Source organism: Cyprinodon variegatus, unplaced genomic scaffold, assembly GCF_000732505.1.
Source record: "Cyprinodon variegatus isolate N-32 unplaced genomic scaffold, C_variegatus-1.0 Scaffold411, whole genome shotgun sequence".
NCBI classification, from domain to species: Eukaryota; Metazoa; Chordata; class Actinopteri; order Cyprinodontiformes; family Cyprinodontidae; genus Cyprinodon; species Cyprinodon variegatus.
The window spans coordinates 400,137-416,427 of record NW_015150864.1 but is presented as its reverse complement, the minus strand read 5'-3'; the positions used below and the strand labels follow the sequence as shown (position 1 = coordinate 416,427).

The 16,291-nt window shown below is 36.4% G+C and overlaps 1 protein-coding gene across 3 annotated transcripts in view; it reads left to right on the top strand.

Moving 5' to 3' along the window:
* Window positions 1-16,185, top strand: part of LOC107093176 (copine-1-like) — a 27,616-nt gene extending 11,431 nt beyond the window's left edge. For 2 of the 3 annotated variants that reach the window (XM_015388041.1, XM_015388042.1), the window contains 15 exons: window positions 8,633-8,758; window positions 8,861-9,040; window positions 10,628-10,702; window positions 10,804-10,875; window positions 11,097-11,180; window positions 11,264-11,353; window positions 11,434-11,532; window positions 11,615-11,701; window positions 11,833-11,892; window positions 12,004-12,137; window positions 12,971-13,025; window positions 13,121-13,175; window positions 13,732-13,865; window positions 13,953-14,189; window positions 15,016-16,185. In XM_015388041.1, coding sequence (XP_015243527.1) covers window positions 8,633-8,758; window positions 8,861-9,040; window positions 10,628-10,702; window positions 10,804-10,875; window positions 11,097-11,180; window positions 11,264-11,353; window positions 11,434-11,532; window positions 11,615-11,701; window positions 11,833-11,892; window positions 12,004-12,137; window positions 12,971-13,025; window positions 13,121-13,175; window positions 13,732-13,865; window positions 13,953-14,189; window positions 15,016-15,132 — 1,605 coding nt within the window. In that variant the 3' untranslated portion in view covers window positions 15,133-16,185. Of the gene's footprint in view, window positions 1-6,447; window positions 6,705-8,632; window positions 8,759-8,860; window positions 9,041-10,627; window positions 10,703-10,803; window positions 10,876-11,096; window positions 11,181-11,263; window positions 11,354-11,433; window positions 11,533-11,614; window positions 11,702-11,832; window positions 11,893-12,003; window positions 12,138-12,970; window positions 13,026-13,120; window positions 13,176-13,731; window positions 13,866-13,952; window positions 14,190-15,015 lie in introns of those variants that run through there. The other variant, XM_015388040.1, reaches the window with a different exon arrangement.
* The last annotated feature ends 106 nt before the right edge of the window (window positions 16,186-16,291 follow it).

Below are 16,291 nucleotides of genomic sequence, written 5' to 3'. Positions count from 1 at the left end.
TGTATAGGATTTCCTAAAAGCGCGTTCACGAGTCTACGGAAACCGCGGCAGACCAAACCAGATGAAAGTGTACTATTCCTTTAAGCTTAACACATAATTTAGTATGCTTACTATTTTTAAGGAAGGTAATACATAATTTAGGTCTTTTTTACAAAATGAAATTGAGGATGACCCTGATGTATATCTGGTTACACATGTGCAAATGTGCTGATGGTATGGAACATGCTGCGGGTAGTGACATTCTGTCATGTCTGCTGAAAATTAGACCCTTATTCTTTGACTTCCTCCTCTGGCAGTTACTGTAGGAAAAGTCCACATAAAAGCTACACCTTCTGATAAGCCGCATGGTTCAAAGCGTGGGAAAAAAGTAGCGGCTTATAATCTGGAAAATGCGGTACATGTAAAGTTAGGAGGCCGTGTTCTGCAGGTTTTAACTGGGCTTCTGATCCAGCACAGCTGATTAAAATGAAGAAATTATTCCTGTAGCGTGCAAAGGTATTCATTCTTTAATGTCACATTAGCCATTTGCTCTAATGCCTTTACCTCGGCAGAGGATGGAGGAAGACATCACACTCTCCACAACAGACGTATAGAAGATATGTAGCGTCTTGCTGCAAACTCAAAAGGACCTAAGTTTCCTTAGAAAGTACAATCTACTTTCTCCCTTCTTGTGTAGACGGCTTCACAGTTGTGCCCCCAGTCTAGTTTGTTGCCCAGGTGAACACAAAGGTATTTATACTACTCAACCACCTCCGCTTCTTCTCCCATGTTAATAGGTTTCACCTTGTTCCTTTTTCATCTGCAATCTAGAGTCATCTCCCTTGTTTTGTTGACATTCAGGATCAGATTATTTTTTTCCCACACCATCCCACAAAGCGCTTCACTAGCTCTCTGTACTCAGCTTCTTGTCAATCTTTGATGCACCCAATGAGAGCTGAGAGATGAGAATCATCCGGTTATCTCTGCAGATGGCAAGACTGTCTGGTTCTGGAAGTCTGAGTACAGTGTGAAAAGGAATGGAAAGTACCATCCTCTGTGGTGCTCCTGTGCTGCTGACAACTTGGTTAAACAGCTAACCCTTTCATCTAACAAACTGCGGTCTGTTTGTCAGGTAGTCTTTTATCCAGGTGATAGTTTACGCCTCCACCTGAGTCTGTTCGAGTTTCTCACAAAGTAAGTCAGGCTGAATTATATTAGATGCACTGGAGAAGTCAAAGAACATGATCACCACAGGGCCGTCTGCCTTGTCTAAATGACAGTAGGTTTGTGGAAGCGGGTGTATCTGATGGCATCTTCAACTCCACAGCGAGAAGCAAACTGCAGGGGCTCCTGATAGCTGCTAGTTTGCTTGCTGAGGTGAACCAACAGAAGTCTCTCTAAGTCCTTGTCAGGGCAACAGGTATGTTGGTGGCAGCATCATGCTCTGGGGGTTCTTCTCATTAGCAGAGATGGTGAAGCATACCCTAAAAAACTTGCAGCTGTAATTTCAGCAAAAGTTGATTCCATAAAGATTGGCCTGGGGCGCTGAATACTTTTACACAGAGAGAGAGATGAAGTAATGTATATTTTTCTTTGTACTTCACACATGTGTATGTGTATCATTTTGTTGGTGTTTTACATTTTATTCCATAAAATTATATTTAGTTTTTAGGTTGTAATGACAAAATGCGGAAAAGTTATAGGAATATGAATACTTCAGCAGATGCCTAGTAATAAACTTATTTTACACACGTGTTGTAAAACAAATAAATATTAAACATGCTAGACAGCACCCCTTAAAGGCTGACTCCAGAAATCCCCTGGCAAGGCACCAGCTTGTCTCCTTGTTCAATGGGAATGTTTGAGCTTTGTGACTTCTAGTATAAAAAAGTAGATCTATTCCCATTTCCCATGGTAGACTAAGCTGGGGAGCTTTAAAAATCCTCACTGAACATTTTTTATTGGACTTATTTTATGGCAATTTGCCAAAAAGTATTCTAAACAAGCTCAATTATGCCACATTTAATGAAACATAAATTGTTTTTGTTCCCTGTTGTAATGCAGTTGAATGCTCTACCTCCTTATTTCATTAGGATAAACAGTTGGGTTGCTGTTTTTCTTTACAGGTATATCTAATAAACAGGCCAGTGAGTTTATAGACGTATTTTAGTCAATTATAGAGACCTGTTTACTCAATGTCATACAAGTCAACCTAAAAGGTTAAGAAATTTTTGAGTATATAAAACATTAAGTTCTCTCTTTATGCACTATTAACTGGAAAATGTTCAATAATGTAAAGCAGGATGCCTCAGAGCTGTGCTCTTCCTCTTTTCATAGACCTGTGCTGTTCTAAAACACTAATGTTTAGGAATAATAACCCAGACTGGTAGAGCATTAAAGAGTCTGGAGAAGACCATGTTCAGCTTTATATTAGGAATGTCCCCATCTGATATCAATATTGCCAAAAAACTAATATCGGGTTTTCTTTGCTCACATCTAAAATCTCCGATATTTTCACACTGATAGAAACACTCTACTTCTGTTAAGTTTCTGTAACTCATTGGTTAAATTTACATGGGTCAGTTTTTATACCTTTTGTTGTTGACGTGTGTTCCCTGTTTTAGTGATATAACAGGATTTTTCTAACATTCTACAGTATTTAAGTAATAAAAGTTGGTGTGAACCATGCTATTATCATATTGGGCCAATATCGGTATCGGACAATTCTCAAAGCTGCGATATTTGTATCGTATCTGAAATGAAAGAGATGTATCCGGACACTCCACTTAATATCGGTGTGTGTCTGAGCTCTTTTTTTCCCCCTTATTTTTAAATAAAAAAGCAAACATGGGTGTCTATGATGCTGCTGTGCTGCTGGTGAGGAAAAGAGGAGAGTTTCAGTGTAATAGCAAACCCATCTGGTGGACATTCTGCAAAGGATGTGACTAAGCGGTGAGTGGGAGTTATTTAACTTTTTAATGGACCTATTAAACTGTTGATCATTCAGCTGTTGAGATTTAGCAGAAGGAATATCTTTCAGGTGAGTGACGGACATATTGATAATGGAAATGCATCCTGATGACCTTCAATATCAATTTCTTGTTCTAGTAACATTAATGAACATCAAAGTTGAAGGTGAACTTAACTGCATTAGATGGTAGGTGCATGTCCTGTCGGTGTGGCAAACAGACAATAAATGATGCCTTTCAGTGGGACCACAGAGGGAGACTTAATGAGATGGCAACCTGGATTTTTTTATTTTTTTAAGATTTTAATGCTTGTATTTGTGCGGCCTCTGATGTATACAGTTGTAATTAAAGAATAACATGGTAATAATGCCGTGTATGACTTAGACTAAGACTTGGACCAACTTTGTCACTTTGTATACACAGAGTATTTTTAAAAGAAATTCTAATGCATAAACCTTTTCAACAGTGAAAGAGCAGCTTACTACAGCTGTGCCTAGTTGATGGAAATGACAAAGTAAAGAGGGAATTTATTATATGGATTTTAGAAAGCTTAAAAGAATGTCTTAGCTAGTCTTCGAAATATTTGACTTGTACAATATTTTTAATACACTCAGTGTCACCAATATAAGATGCAAAAATTCATATTTTCAAAATTACCCAACAAGCATTTCAGAAATATCTGCAGGGATACAGTTTGTATGTGAACAGTTTTAAAGTGCCTCCCACTCAGATATGATGCTTGTGACAAAGAATGTGGTCTAATACATTTGTCCTTTTCAACACTTCTGAAGTTTCCATATATTTTCACATTCTAACTAGGGCTGTAACAATTAATTGGATTAATTGTGATTAATGGACTATTGAAATAATCAAATAATTTAGTAATCGGTTAATCGTTAACTGGAGTATAGAGACTAAAACATGCCTTTAGCTGACAGAAGAACCCACTTTAAGCAGCAATTATATAAAAATTGTAAAAAAAAAAAAAAAAAGTAAACATTTTGCATTTATGATAAAACATTTTCAATATGATCCAGAACTCCAAGAAAAGTGAGCTTCACCTTGTTTAAATGTGCAAAAAGTCTTTTTTAAGGGACCTCTGGCTGTCCGATTATTGATTAATCAAAAAATAATCAACAGATTATCGATTCGCAAAATAATCGTTAGTTGCAGCTTTAGCTGTAACCACAGACGGCTGCGTGTTTTGTTGATATACTTGCTGATATTGTATGACTGTGAAGTCAAAATGGAAGGAAACATGATTTAATTTTATTGCAAATCAAGTCTGGAAAAAGTGTGAAGCGTTTTTTTAGTAAGTAGCTGATAGAACTAAGGCTTAAGGTAATTATAGCTGCATTTTCAAATTTGGATAGTTCTGTTTTTTTTGGATAGTTTGGATAGTAAAGTTTTCCAAAGTGGGATGTTGAAAATTTACCCTACAGCAAAAACCTGGGAATTAGTTGACTGTGTTTTTTGTTGTATTCGACAGCAGTCCCTATAAAATAAACACAGTTACTTAAAATATATATATATATATTTTTTTGGAAAAACTGCTTTTCAACCAGCCAATTTAAATGGAGAGTGAGAACAAATTTCTTTTTTCATTTGTAACACATGGGTATGCTTTGATCCTAAACATATTCTTTGCATCTCTGGATGTTTAATATGGCTGTCCTGTTGGGAAGCAAACCTTTAGCCTAGTCAGATGTTTTTTTTCCAGCCTCTTAACAGTTTTCTTTCAGGATTGTTTTGTATTTAGCAGCATGCATCTTTCTCATAATCTCTAACCTGGATCCATTAATGGATGGTACAACTGGCAGATAATAGATCACTGCTGCTACTCTAGAATTAAGAGGAGCTTCTTTGCTGCTCTTCTGAATAATGTTTCTGTTGACAGCCATGTCTCAATGAGGTTTACAGTTGTGATGTTCTTTCCATTTTTTTTTGTAGGTGGATTAAAAAGTGCTCTGACTGATGTTTAAACCTTGGTTTGTTTTATTATCTAAACCTGACCTGTCGGTATTCCTTGTCCTTCATGAAGCCGTTTGTTCATGGATCTTATCATCTGTGAGACATACAGAGAACCCTGGGGTTTGTGATTATATTTGATTACACAAAGGCTTTTTAATTAAAGGTGGCTGGTTGTTGTTGATTTTTCTGCTCCCAACTTTTTTTTGTTTTGTTGTTGTTTTTTTTTACATTTGGTCTCAGGAAAATACATTAAAGTTTGCGGTTATAATATGACAAACTTTGAATGGAAAAGGTCCAGGGGTCTGTTTGATTGAATCCATAAAGCTGGTAAAAAAAAAAGAAGCCAATCCTCTCCTTCTGGTGTCGGTAGTCCACTGTAACTACACAGACATTCAAGTGAAGGATTGCTGCTGATGACAACCGACTAAATCTGTCTATAAGGTTGTTCCCAATCCACTCTGTTTCTCTCAATACAAATCCGACTTTTTTGTTTTAAGTTTCTTGAGACTTCACTTGGTGTGTGAATAGGTGCTATAAATAAACTGACTTGAGTTAATTGGGAGAAACATTTGTTATGGAGGACATTTTGTTGGCTGTACGTTGTGGTTGGTAACGATGGTTGCCTGCAGTTGGTAGTGAGTGGTGAGTCATAGCAGTTCAATGCTGACATGCAACTCAAGTGGGCCTCATTAGACAGTGGTGTTTACAGGATGTGGAAGTGGGATTGTGGTTTTCATAAACCATATTTGCACGCATTCTTTTTTTCTTATTAAAAATTTATATTTTTGTGTTTCAATTACATTTGAGGCACCCTGCAGCCTTTTAATATTTTAAGAATATTGTATAAATCTAGATTTGTCAAAATTCTGGTATCGATGAACAACTGTGAGGATTTTCTGCTGGATTAATAATTTTCTGATTCTTATTGTTACAAGCCACATTGCTGATGGTTTGTGGTTCTACGATAAAGAATCAATAGTTTAATAACTTTGAGCTTATTATGCTGTATTTAGACATATTTTTATATTTATTTTTTGTCTACAACTTATTTATTTTAGACACCAATGTAGCAGCTTAAGTTTGATAAACTAGATGTTTTTATCTTGGTTCTATGTTGTTATTATAGAGCTAAATGCTATAAAAACTTAAAATGATCAGTAATTCGATATTTAATAATTCAGATCATGAATTTTTACTTATGGGAGGAAAGGGCATGTTAGTTTGTAAGATAACAAAGCATGTTGAGAATTGGGAACGACCCTTAAGTGAATAAGAATGTTTTTATACAGTTTTTAGTAATTGTTATGTTTTTAATTTAGTGTAATATGCAGTGACTGTAGATGTGGCTTTTGTGAAGCGCCTATTCGGAGTGTGTCACCCCTTCACTTGTGAAAGTGTACTTGGCATAGCTTCTAACTGACAGACAGCTTGTCCAATGAGAGCAGCGCATTGCAGCAGCCTGACCAATCAGAGCTGCGCATTGCAGCAGGCTGACCAATCAGAGGGCCACATTCTTCTGCGTGTATTAGCTCAACTTGCTGGAAGTCTCGAGCTATTGAACGCCTCGTCCTCTTGTGTTTTTGGAAAAAAGAAATACATTTTGGCTAGAGTGTATATATAAATACATCCTCCATTAGAGAGATTAGTCTACGGATAATAGTGTAAGAGCGGCTCCAGACGCTAACCGTGATAAACCGTATCCGTTTCGGCGCTGTGGGAGTGGTTCTCATCCGCCTTCATTCTCGTTCCTCTGGTTTGGAAGAAGAAACAAGAGCTCAGAAAAAGGTGATTGAAAACGTTCCCGCCGACACAAAATTAGATTTTTGATTCTGAATGAATGTATTCGTGCTTATAGTTCTTACTTATTCAACCATCAAGTCGATTATTTTAAATATAAGTAGTTATTATTTAGTAGAAAGTGCTCAAACATTCTTGCTCACTTGTCTTAGTTGGATTTCAAAATAAGTGAATTGTATGAAATCTAAATGTTATTTAACAATTATATGCCTTTTTAGGGCTCTGCGTTTAGCTAAACATCACAGAAGTTGTTTTTATATCTTTATTTGTTGACCAAAAAAGGCGTTTTTGCTAATCGTTTGACTTATCTAAGGTTATAAAACGCAAAGCTTGAGGTTTCATTTGAATAACAGCCTTTATCCAAATGTTTTAAGTCCTTTGCAAGAAAAAGATGTTCAGATATTTCCATTTAAGACAAGAAATACCTTGAAAATGGCAATTATCATATTAAAAGTACATTTTAACCGAATATGAAGCTGATCTTTAGGTCAAGGTTTTATAAACAGTTTTTTAGTTTGATAATAAAGAGGTTTAAAGGTGGTTCCAGATCTGAGAAACATAGAAGTTAAAGCTACATCCTCTTGCATACTTCTGGTATCTGACAATCAACTTTCAAATGCACTGTTGACCAAAACTAGGGCTGAAACAATTAATTGGATTAATCAGGATTAATAGATTGTTGTAATAATCGTAAACTAAATTAACAATCGATTAATCGTTGACTGGGTTTTAGAGACTGTAAAATATGCCTTTTAAGTGACAGATCAACCAACCCTTGAGCAGCAATTACACCAAAATAAAAATAAAAAGTATAGAAACATTTTGCATTTAAGATTAAAAAAAATATTTTTTTCTATCAATATGCTCTATGCAGAACTCTTCGAGTGGAATCGTTTTAGTTTCACCTGGTTTAATTTCATAAAAAATGTTTAAGGAACCTTTTGCTGTCTAATTGTTAATAGATTAACCGAAAAATAATCAACAGATGAACAGATTTGCAAAATTATCATTAGTTGCAGCCCTACCCAAAACTATTAATTGCTTTATAAATCATTAATAAAATTTTAATCTACCATTTGAAAAGTAGTAATATGTGTGACTTTTCCCTCTTGCTTTATTTTACTTAGTTTCCTGTCATTCCTTGTGTTTTTTAATTTGAAAATATGATGATTATCGAAGTCTTCTAAAAAGAAAAGCTTGCTCTTTTGTTCTCTCTGACATTTAGGTGGTTGCTGTGTGATACAGGGAGAGAGCTGAGCTCTGTATTGTGTTTTAGGGGTCAGCTAAATTAGCCTTTTCCTTTCTGCTTCTTAAGAGGATTGTGACCCATCTGCTTGCTGATGATATTCACACACATTTATTTGGTATCCATGGATTTGTTAGAAATATAAATTTATGCATCCCAGAAAGGGGGTTTGTAGATATTGACCAAAAATTGAGGAGAAATAGAGCCTTGAGGAACCCCATTGTTTTTGAAATGTGAAACTATTTCATTCTGTGTCCTAAGTATTTCACAAGGATTTTTAATTACTTGACTGTTGTTACAGTGGCTGTATTACCCTCTTTGGTTTTTATGGAGTATGTTTCTATGGCTTTGGGTTGTCTTCTGAAGGAATTTGAATATGATTTGCTAAAGGTATGCATGCAGCCGTTTTAAGGGAATTACTACCAGTCATTTGAAGCCACATTACTGATTTATGCAGCCCTGTTTCAAAGTTTTTCTTATTAACACATTTTTTGTCAATTTATTTATTTTGTGTTTCAGACAAAATGTTGCATGATGTTCATATTTAATGTTCTGCTAAAAGAGGGTTCAACCTTATTTTTCTGTCATCAGAACTGAACTGCTAAAGGTCCTGATTACAAATGAAACCTAATGAAAATGTCTCTATATATTTTATATATTTTTTTTTCAGATGGCAGACTGTGTCTCTAAAGTGGAGCTGACTGTTTCCTGCTCTAATTTACTGGATAAAGATGTTGGATCAAAGTCGGATCCTCTGTGTGTTCTGCTGCAGAAATCAGGAGACAAATGGACAGAGGTATCAGCTATGTGCCTGCTGAAGTTATTTTTTTTTTTTCCCAGATGAAATCCATGTTTGAGCTTAACCCTCTTCATTCATCTCTTCCTGTGCCTCTGCCAGCTGGGTCGCACTGAACGCCTGAAGAACACTTCCAGTCCCACCTTCAGCCAGCACCTCAGGCTGGATTATCACTTTGAGACGGTGCAGAATCTGAAGTTTGGCATCTATGACATCGACAACTCCACATCTGATCTGGGTGATGACGATTACCTCGGAGGAGCTGAGCTGACGCTGGGACAGGTAATACACATACATGGTCAGGTTTACAACATGAAGAAAGGGAAGTTGTTTTTATTTTGGATTACATGTTTTATTGGCCACTTTTTTTTTATCATGGGCTTACATCATTGGTTATGGAAACATTCAGTTATTAGTCTGTGAGAAAAAAGTCACCCTTTAAGCCTCACCTTTAAAGTGGAAATAAAAGGGTTAACCAAACTAACTTCATTCATGAGATTTTGTCTAAATATTATCAAGTATTATATTAATGTGAGAAAAATCAATGTAGAAGGAAAACATATTAGCACTGTTTGGCGACGTTATGTTGCAGTACTCCAAGTTGATGCTTCAGCTAGCAGTTGAATACATTGGCCCAAAAAAAAAAAACAACCCAAAAAATCTAAAAATAATCAAAAATTAGTGTATTTACCCTTAATTTGAGTTGATTAATAAGATGATCTGTCAATTGAATGAGCATTTTACCCTTAAAAATAGATATATTGATATTATGCACTTGAAACAGGGGACTGCAGTTGTTTTTTTCTCATTTTAAATGTAATTATCTTATTCCTTTGGGAAAGTTTCTAATTTACTGACTCTATTTAAGACAAAAAGCACTTATTTTAAGAAAAAATGACTTGCTTAGATTTCAGTTTATTTTGCAGTGTGGTGCTCTTGTACATAATGGAATACAAAATCTAAACTTGTTCCTTCCTGTATGCTCTGTCAGAAGTTCTTTATAGTTGTGACAAATTAAATATGAGGTTTTTAAATCAGAAGAAAACTAAAGCTTATTAATATTATCTGTAATCATCAGAATCAGCTGTGCTGAAACATTGAAGCCTTTAACCTGCAGGACAGCGGCCCTCGAGGACCTACTTTGGACATGCCTGTACTAGGGGGACAAGATATCCTAATTTGTGCAGAACAGTCCTGTATTTTTTAATCCTGTCCTACAAACTTAAGCAGCGTCCTGCATTTTACCTTTTTTTTTTTTTTTAAAGGTCAAACATATCGTTTACAGGGGATTTTCATAAATGTGAAAAAAGCAGAGCTGCAGTTGTTGCGACATACGTACACCTGTGTCTTCCACATCATGATGCTCTTAAAACTGAACAAATAAAGGCCTTTAATGCAAAATATGATAGAGCTATCGTTAAAGAAAACGAAAATAAAACACAGCCACAGCAAAGACTGCGGAACTGTAAGGTGGTTTTAGAGAGCTTTTTGTGAAGTTTGCCGAAAGCATCTTTAGGTTGGATATGAAGGGTTTCAGTTTATGCTTTCATAAATAAGCCCTTACGTCATGTGCTCTAAATGGTTTATTTCCTCTTTAGTGTGATAAAAGCTTTGGATGCAGCATCAGGTAGAGACTTTGAGTTACCTCATCTCTAAGACCAGTTCTGAGTATTTAAGTTAGAGGGAAGAATAACAGGAAACTGACATATTTTTTTTACATTTAACTTGAGAATTTTCATTGTAAAATCCTTAATAATTGAGCATTTATTAATGTCCGAATAGGCCCATTGAACCTGTGGAACATCAGTAAGAGCTGGAGGTCAGTTGATGTGAACCCAGTTAAGGTTCTTAACCTCTTTGTCTTTGTAGATTGTCTCCAGCAAAACTGTGACCAGACCTCTGCAGCTAAAGAAAGACAAACCAGCTGGAAAAGGAACCATCACGGTGTGTAGTCTACATTTCATGAAGCCGACCATCTCCCAGCGCAGTTTCTCCGTAAGGAATCGGCGATCATGAAGCAGTTTGTTTTATTACTGTGTTTGTAGGTCACTGCAGAGGAGATTAAGGACAACAGGGCCATTGTACTGGAGCTGGAAGCTAAAAAGCTTGACAATAAGGTAACTGCTGAACCTCTTTACTCATCTGTATTAATAGTTTTGATAAAATAGCTTGAAGACTTCAGATTTCTTCATCTTTATTAAATGGAAAAGAGCCAATCGTTTCCCTTGCGTTGTCGCTACAATTAACAAACTATTATCTCCCTTTATGTCCAGTATAGTTACAATGTTTAATAAAAAAAAAACCTGCTGAGATTTAAGGTTTTTTTTTTCTTCTCCAGGATACATTTGGGAAGTCTGATCCATTCTTGGAGATATTTAAACAAGGAGATGGTGGGAAATGGCAACTGGTCCACAGAACAGAGGTATAGATATACATAAATCCATCTATTGCTTCTCCCCCGAAAGATAGTCTACTGTGCTAGATCTGTATTTGTTTTGAGTGCAGGTGGTGCAGAACAACCTGAGCCCCAGCTGGAAAAAGTTCACCGTTCCACTGCAGACCTTCTGCTCCTGTGACCTTGAAAAACCCTTGAAGGTTCCAGCAATCAGATCCAGCTTCATCCACAGCAAATATCCATCGCTTGCCTGAAATCTTTTTCTCCCCCCCTCCCTCAGGTGGATTGCTCCGACCACGATAAAGACGGCTCCCATGATCTGATTGGTTCCTTCACAACAAAAGCCTCGGAGCTGCTGAAAGCTGCTTCTGGCTCACCAGTGAGTTCAGGGCCATTATGTGCAGGTTCATTGGTTTGTGTTGGTCAGTGGTCATTGGGTTGAGTGCTGCGTTTTCACTTAGGTTGAATTCGACTGCATCAATCCAGAGAAACAGAAGAAGAAGAAAAGCTACAAGAATTCTGGGGTTGTGTCTGTGAAGAGCTGTAAGGTGAGGTTTATCAGCGCTCATCATTAATCTGTTTGATAAAAAATGTATTGTTTAAGCAGATTATGTTTTTCATTTTTAGGATTATATCTTGTGCTTTGAATAATCTGACTTTTAGTTTCATGTGTTTACAGCTGGTGACGCAGTACACCTTCCTGGACTTTGTGATGGGCGGCTGTCAGGTCAACTTCACTGTATGTCGCACACAGAAACGTCTTTTAATGGTGTTTTTTAACCACTTTTAATCCCATTCATTTGCTTTGGTTCATAATCTGTCATTTCCTGTTTTATTTTTAACACATTAGGTTGGCATCGACTTCACCGGCTCAAATGGGGATCCTCGGTCTCCCAACTCTCTCCACTTCATGAGTCCTAATGGTCTGAACCAGTACCTGACGGCTCTGTGGTCTGTGGGTCAGGTGGTCCAGGACTACGACACGTTAGTACAAAATAAACCACAATCTAAACCCACACAGACTCGAAAGCTGTCACTAACTTTTCTCAACAAATCAGAACAACATAGCTTATGTCACTGATCCAGATGATGCACTGATAGTTTATAAATGATGCATCTTACACCAGTGTACTCTTTTATGGGTTTCTATAGGCTGATTATCTTCAAAATTAACAGAATTAATAGGTTGAAAACTTATATAATTTAAAGAATATTGTTACTTTTAATGTTTTTCTTTGCAATATCTAACGCAACACAAATTTACACCAAAGTTACACCCATATATCCTCTTTAAACTAACATTCACACTTTAGGTTCTTTCATCCATTTAATAGGTTTTTTGTTTATTCACTGCTCTCTCAGAATCAGTTCTTCCTCTCCTCGGCCCGTTTAGAATCAGCATTACGATGCCTGCTTTAAATTGAAGGAATTAATTGGCAATTTTTTGAACCTCATGAATAAAAAATATAATTACAAACACAAGCTTATATCTTTCACATATAATTTGCATTTGACCTGGTTTTTAATTAACACCTAAACTAAGCCTAGAACCTAAACGTCCTTCATCTTTTCATATTAAGAACTAGATTTGGCATCCTTGTTCAAAATGTCTGTTTTAAACACTGTTTCTTTTCTCCAGTCAAACTGGTTGCAGTAATTGATCTGTAGCTGGATTAGCTTTTTCTGTATTGACATTTTTTTTTTATCCATAAACGTACACCATTTCAGATTGTTAAGTTGTCTGTTGTGTTTTTTTTTTTTTTTTTTTTTATCTGATGTATGCGACACTAACAGCAGGTGTGTTTGCTCTGTTACAGAGATAAATTATTCCCAGCATTCGGGTTTGGAGCCAAACTGCCTCCAGACTTTCAGGTCAGCCTGTGATCTGTCACCAGCAGCACATTTTCATGTTTGTCTCTGTAAAGTTTTAAATGAGAAATCTTTTTTTTTTTTTTTTCTTTTCACAGGCAGCCCATCATGAGTTTGCCCTCAACTTCAACCCCGGTAACCCGTACTGTCAGGGTAAGCAAACATAGATACAGGTTTAAAACAATACACCTGAATACAGATTTTTTAAAACAGTTTTGGTATAATTATAACTCCAAGCGTGGTGATCTAATAGTTAAAGCCATGTTTTAGAGTCTATATACCGATTAATCAATTACTAAACTCGTTGATTATTTCAATAATTTATTAATCCGGTTAATTGTTTCAGCCCTAATTGCTTTATAGTTCCTCCTCTACTGTTTTCAAGTTTATTTCATACATACAAGTACATAATAAAGACAGTATATGTCCATATAACATAAATCAAAACAGTCTGAAAAAGGGTTTATTGGCAGAAGCAAGAAGCTTATAATGCCCACTCTCCCAAGCCAATTTACATTGGACTAAAAAGCAAAGAAAAAAAGAAATGGATGGCTTTCTCCCCCTAACACACCCAATATATTACTGTTCTTAATTGCATTTATATTTTTTTATTTATTTATTATTAATTTTTTTTTATTGCATTATTCTTAAATCATTTGTTCCACACATACGTGCTTCATAGTTCCTCCTCTACTTGTGTGTCTCTCAGGCATTCAGGGAATCGTTGATGCTTACAGAGCAGTTTTGCCTCAAATCAAACTCTCTGGACCTACAAACTTCTCTCCCATCATCAACCACGTCGCTTCCATCGCCGCTGCTGCAGCTCAGGCTCCCACCGCCTCTGTGAGGATCTGCAGAGATGTTGGCTCTAAAATATCACCTGAAATGGACAACCCTGTAAAGACTGATCTGTTTGTTTTGTTTCTGCAGCAATACTTTGTCCTCCTCATCCTCACTGATGGTGAGATCACTGACTTGGACCAAACCAGGGACGCCATAGTCCGGGCGTCCCGGCTGCCCCTGTCTATTATTATTGTGGGAGTGGGGCCAGCTGATTTTAAGGCCATGGAGCTTCTGGATGGAGACGATGGTGTCCTCAGGTCCACTGTGGGAGAGGCTGTATCGAGAGACATCGTCCAGTTTGTCCCCTTCAGAGATTTCAAAGATGTAAGTCTCTGCTTACAAGCTGAACATGCCTCAGTTCTCACCTGAAACAAAGAGGACGATGCTCATTGAAAATAAAGGCTAAACACCTTTTCTTCTACTGCTGTTAGGCAATGATTTTAGCATAACAAATACTTTAAGGCAGACATATTGGATTTTGAGGTCAATAGCAATTTTCTCAATTGGAATTCCCTATTTTTGGGCAGGAAATGTTTTAATAATTTTTCCATTTTGCACCATTGAAATTCAAACATTTGAGTGAAAATTGTACTTTTCTATTTAAAATGATCTTTGTGCAGTTAGTAGTATATATTTTCTTTCTTCTTGTGCGTGTTTTATTTGAAGACAAAAGGGAAAGTAATCTGTAGTACTACAGTTTTAATCTTTCTCTTTATGGCTCCAGTCAGATAACAAATGTTTCTGATAATCAAGAAATTTAATGAAATTTAAATTCAGTTAGCTAGGAAGTTATCCAACCTACTATTAAATGACATAATAAAGGGTTTAAAGGTATTTAAGAAACTTTGCCTTGACATTGATCCACTAGTTTGCTTTGTACACTGTCCACCATTTAAAGTTGGTTTTAAAATGGTTGCATCAACTCCTAAACTCTGCAGTCAAGGCAAAAAAGCATCATAATTGTTTTGTTTTGTTGCTGCGATTTTGTACCTTTTATAAGACCACTGCAAAAAAAACAACAAATTTTAAGATTAAAAGCCTTTTCAGTGCTTTCTTTGTACAAAATGAAAACACTTTTTTGGTGGAATTGCTTATATTATAAGAAAAAAAGATTGGATTTACATTGACAGCCTTGTTTTTCTTTGCCTAGGCCCCCATGGCAGCGCTCGCTCAGTCTGTCCTCGCTGAGGTCCCCAAACAGCTGGTTTCTTACTTCAAAATGAGAGGCCTGGAACCACAGAAACAACAACCTGCTCCCAAGTCCTAAACACCCGCCGTGCTTCTCTAAATCCAGTCTCACATCCCCAAACCTACACGGAAAATTCGAGTCTAATCTCATTCCAGATTACAGCACTTTTGTAGGAAGCAGCTCGCAATTAACCATTCATCAAGAATTAACATGAAGTTTTAACTAATCACATAGCAGTAGTTACTCTGTACGCCTATTAGAAAACTTTGAGGGAAATCTCCTTTTAAAGTAGCTTTATGCTCCACATAGATCTCTCTTTTGCACTTAAATGATAACTTAGATTATAAAATGTGCCGCTTCCAAACCAACTATGCATGTCTTGTATCATCTGGGAAACATAACAGAAAACACATCTGTCATCTGATTGTATCTCCATCTAGTGGACCTTTGTGGAATTGCAGGATCAGGTTTTTCACCACTCTTTATTTTTCATTTCCAGTTATTGCCAGGACCTTCTGCACTTTCACCAGCTCTGCATGCAAACACTTTGCACATTGCTTTTGCCAAAAATGCTGAAATATGATCAGGAATGACTAATTCAATCATCTTTGCACCCGAAGCCTTACTGAAAACTTTGTTGTTGCCTTATTTTAGAATGTAGCGCTGCTTGTTGGATGCTCCTCAGCCAACATGGCTTTAGATTAGAGATCCAGCAAATGGCTGAAAGGTAAAAGTCAGCTTGATTTGCTGAGTTCTGAAGTTGCATTGATTTCTGAGTTGTGATTATAATCTGATTGCATTTTTATTTTTAATGGGGCCAAAACCTATACTCAGATTTGCCATATGTAAAATACAACATAAAATAACATGATACAGACCATCAAACCCACATTTTTTTTGTTGTTGTTGTTTTGTTTTTTTCTGTTGTGTCTAAATGGTGCATTTGATTCCTCATATTTTTTTGTGAATTGTTTCCTTCTATCTTTTCGGGTGTGTATTTTGACAGAGCATCAAAATAAACCAGGGATTTGGTCCAGGGCTGTACTTTATCAGTGCCATATGTTATTAATTTACCGATTAATTCCAGTAGATCAGTCTGAAGGAATCTTTGTTTCCTTGAAAGTTTAAAAAGAAAAAAGAAAAAAAAGACCCAAGTGATTTAAATTATGTTAAATGTGTCAAATTATTATTATTTTTTTTACTGTCAAACACTTACCGGTATTATCAGTATGGTAGG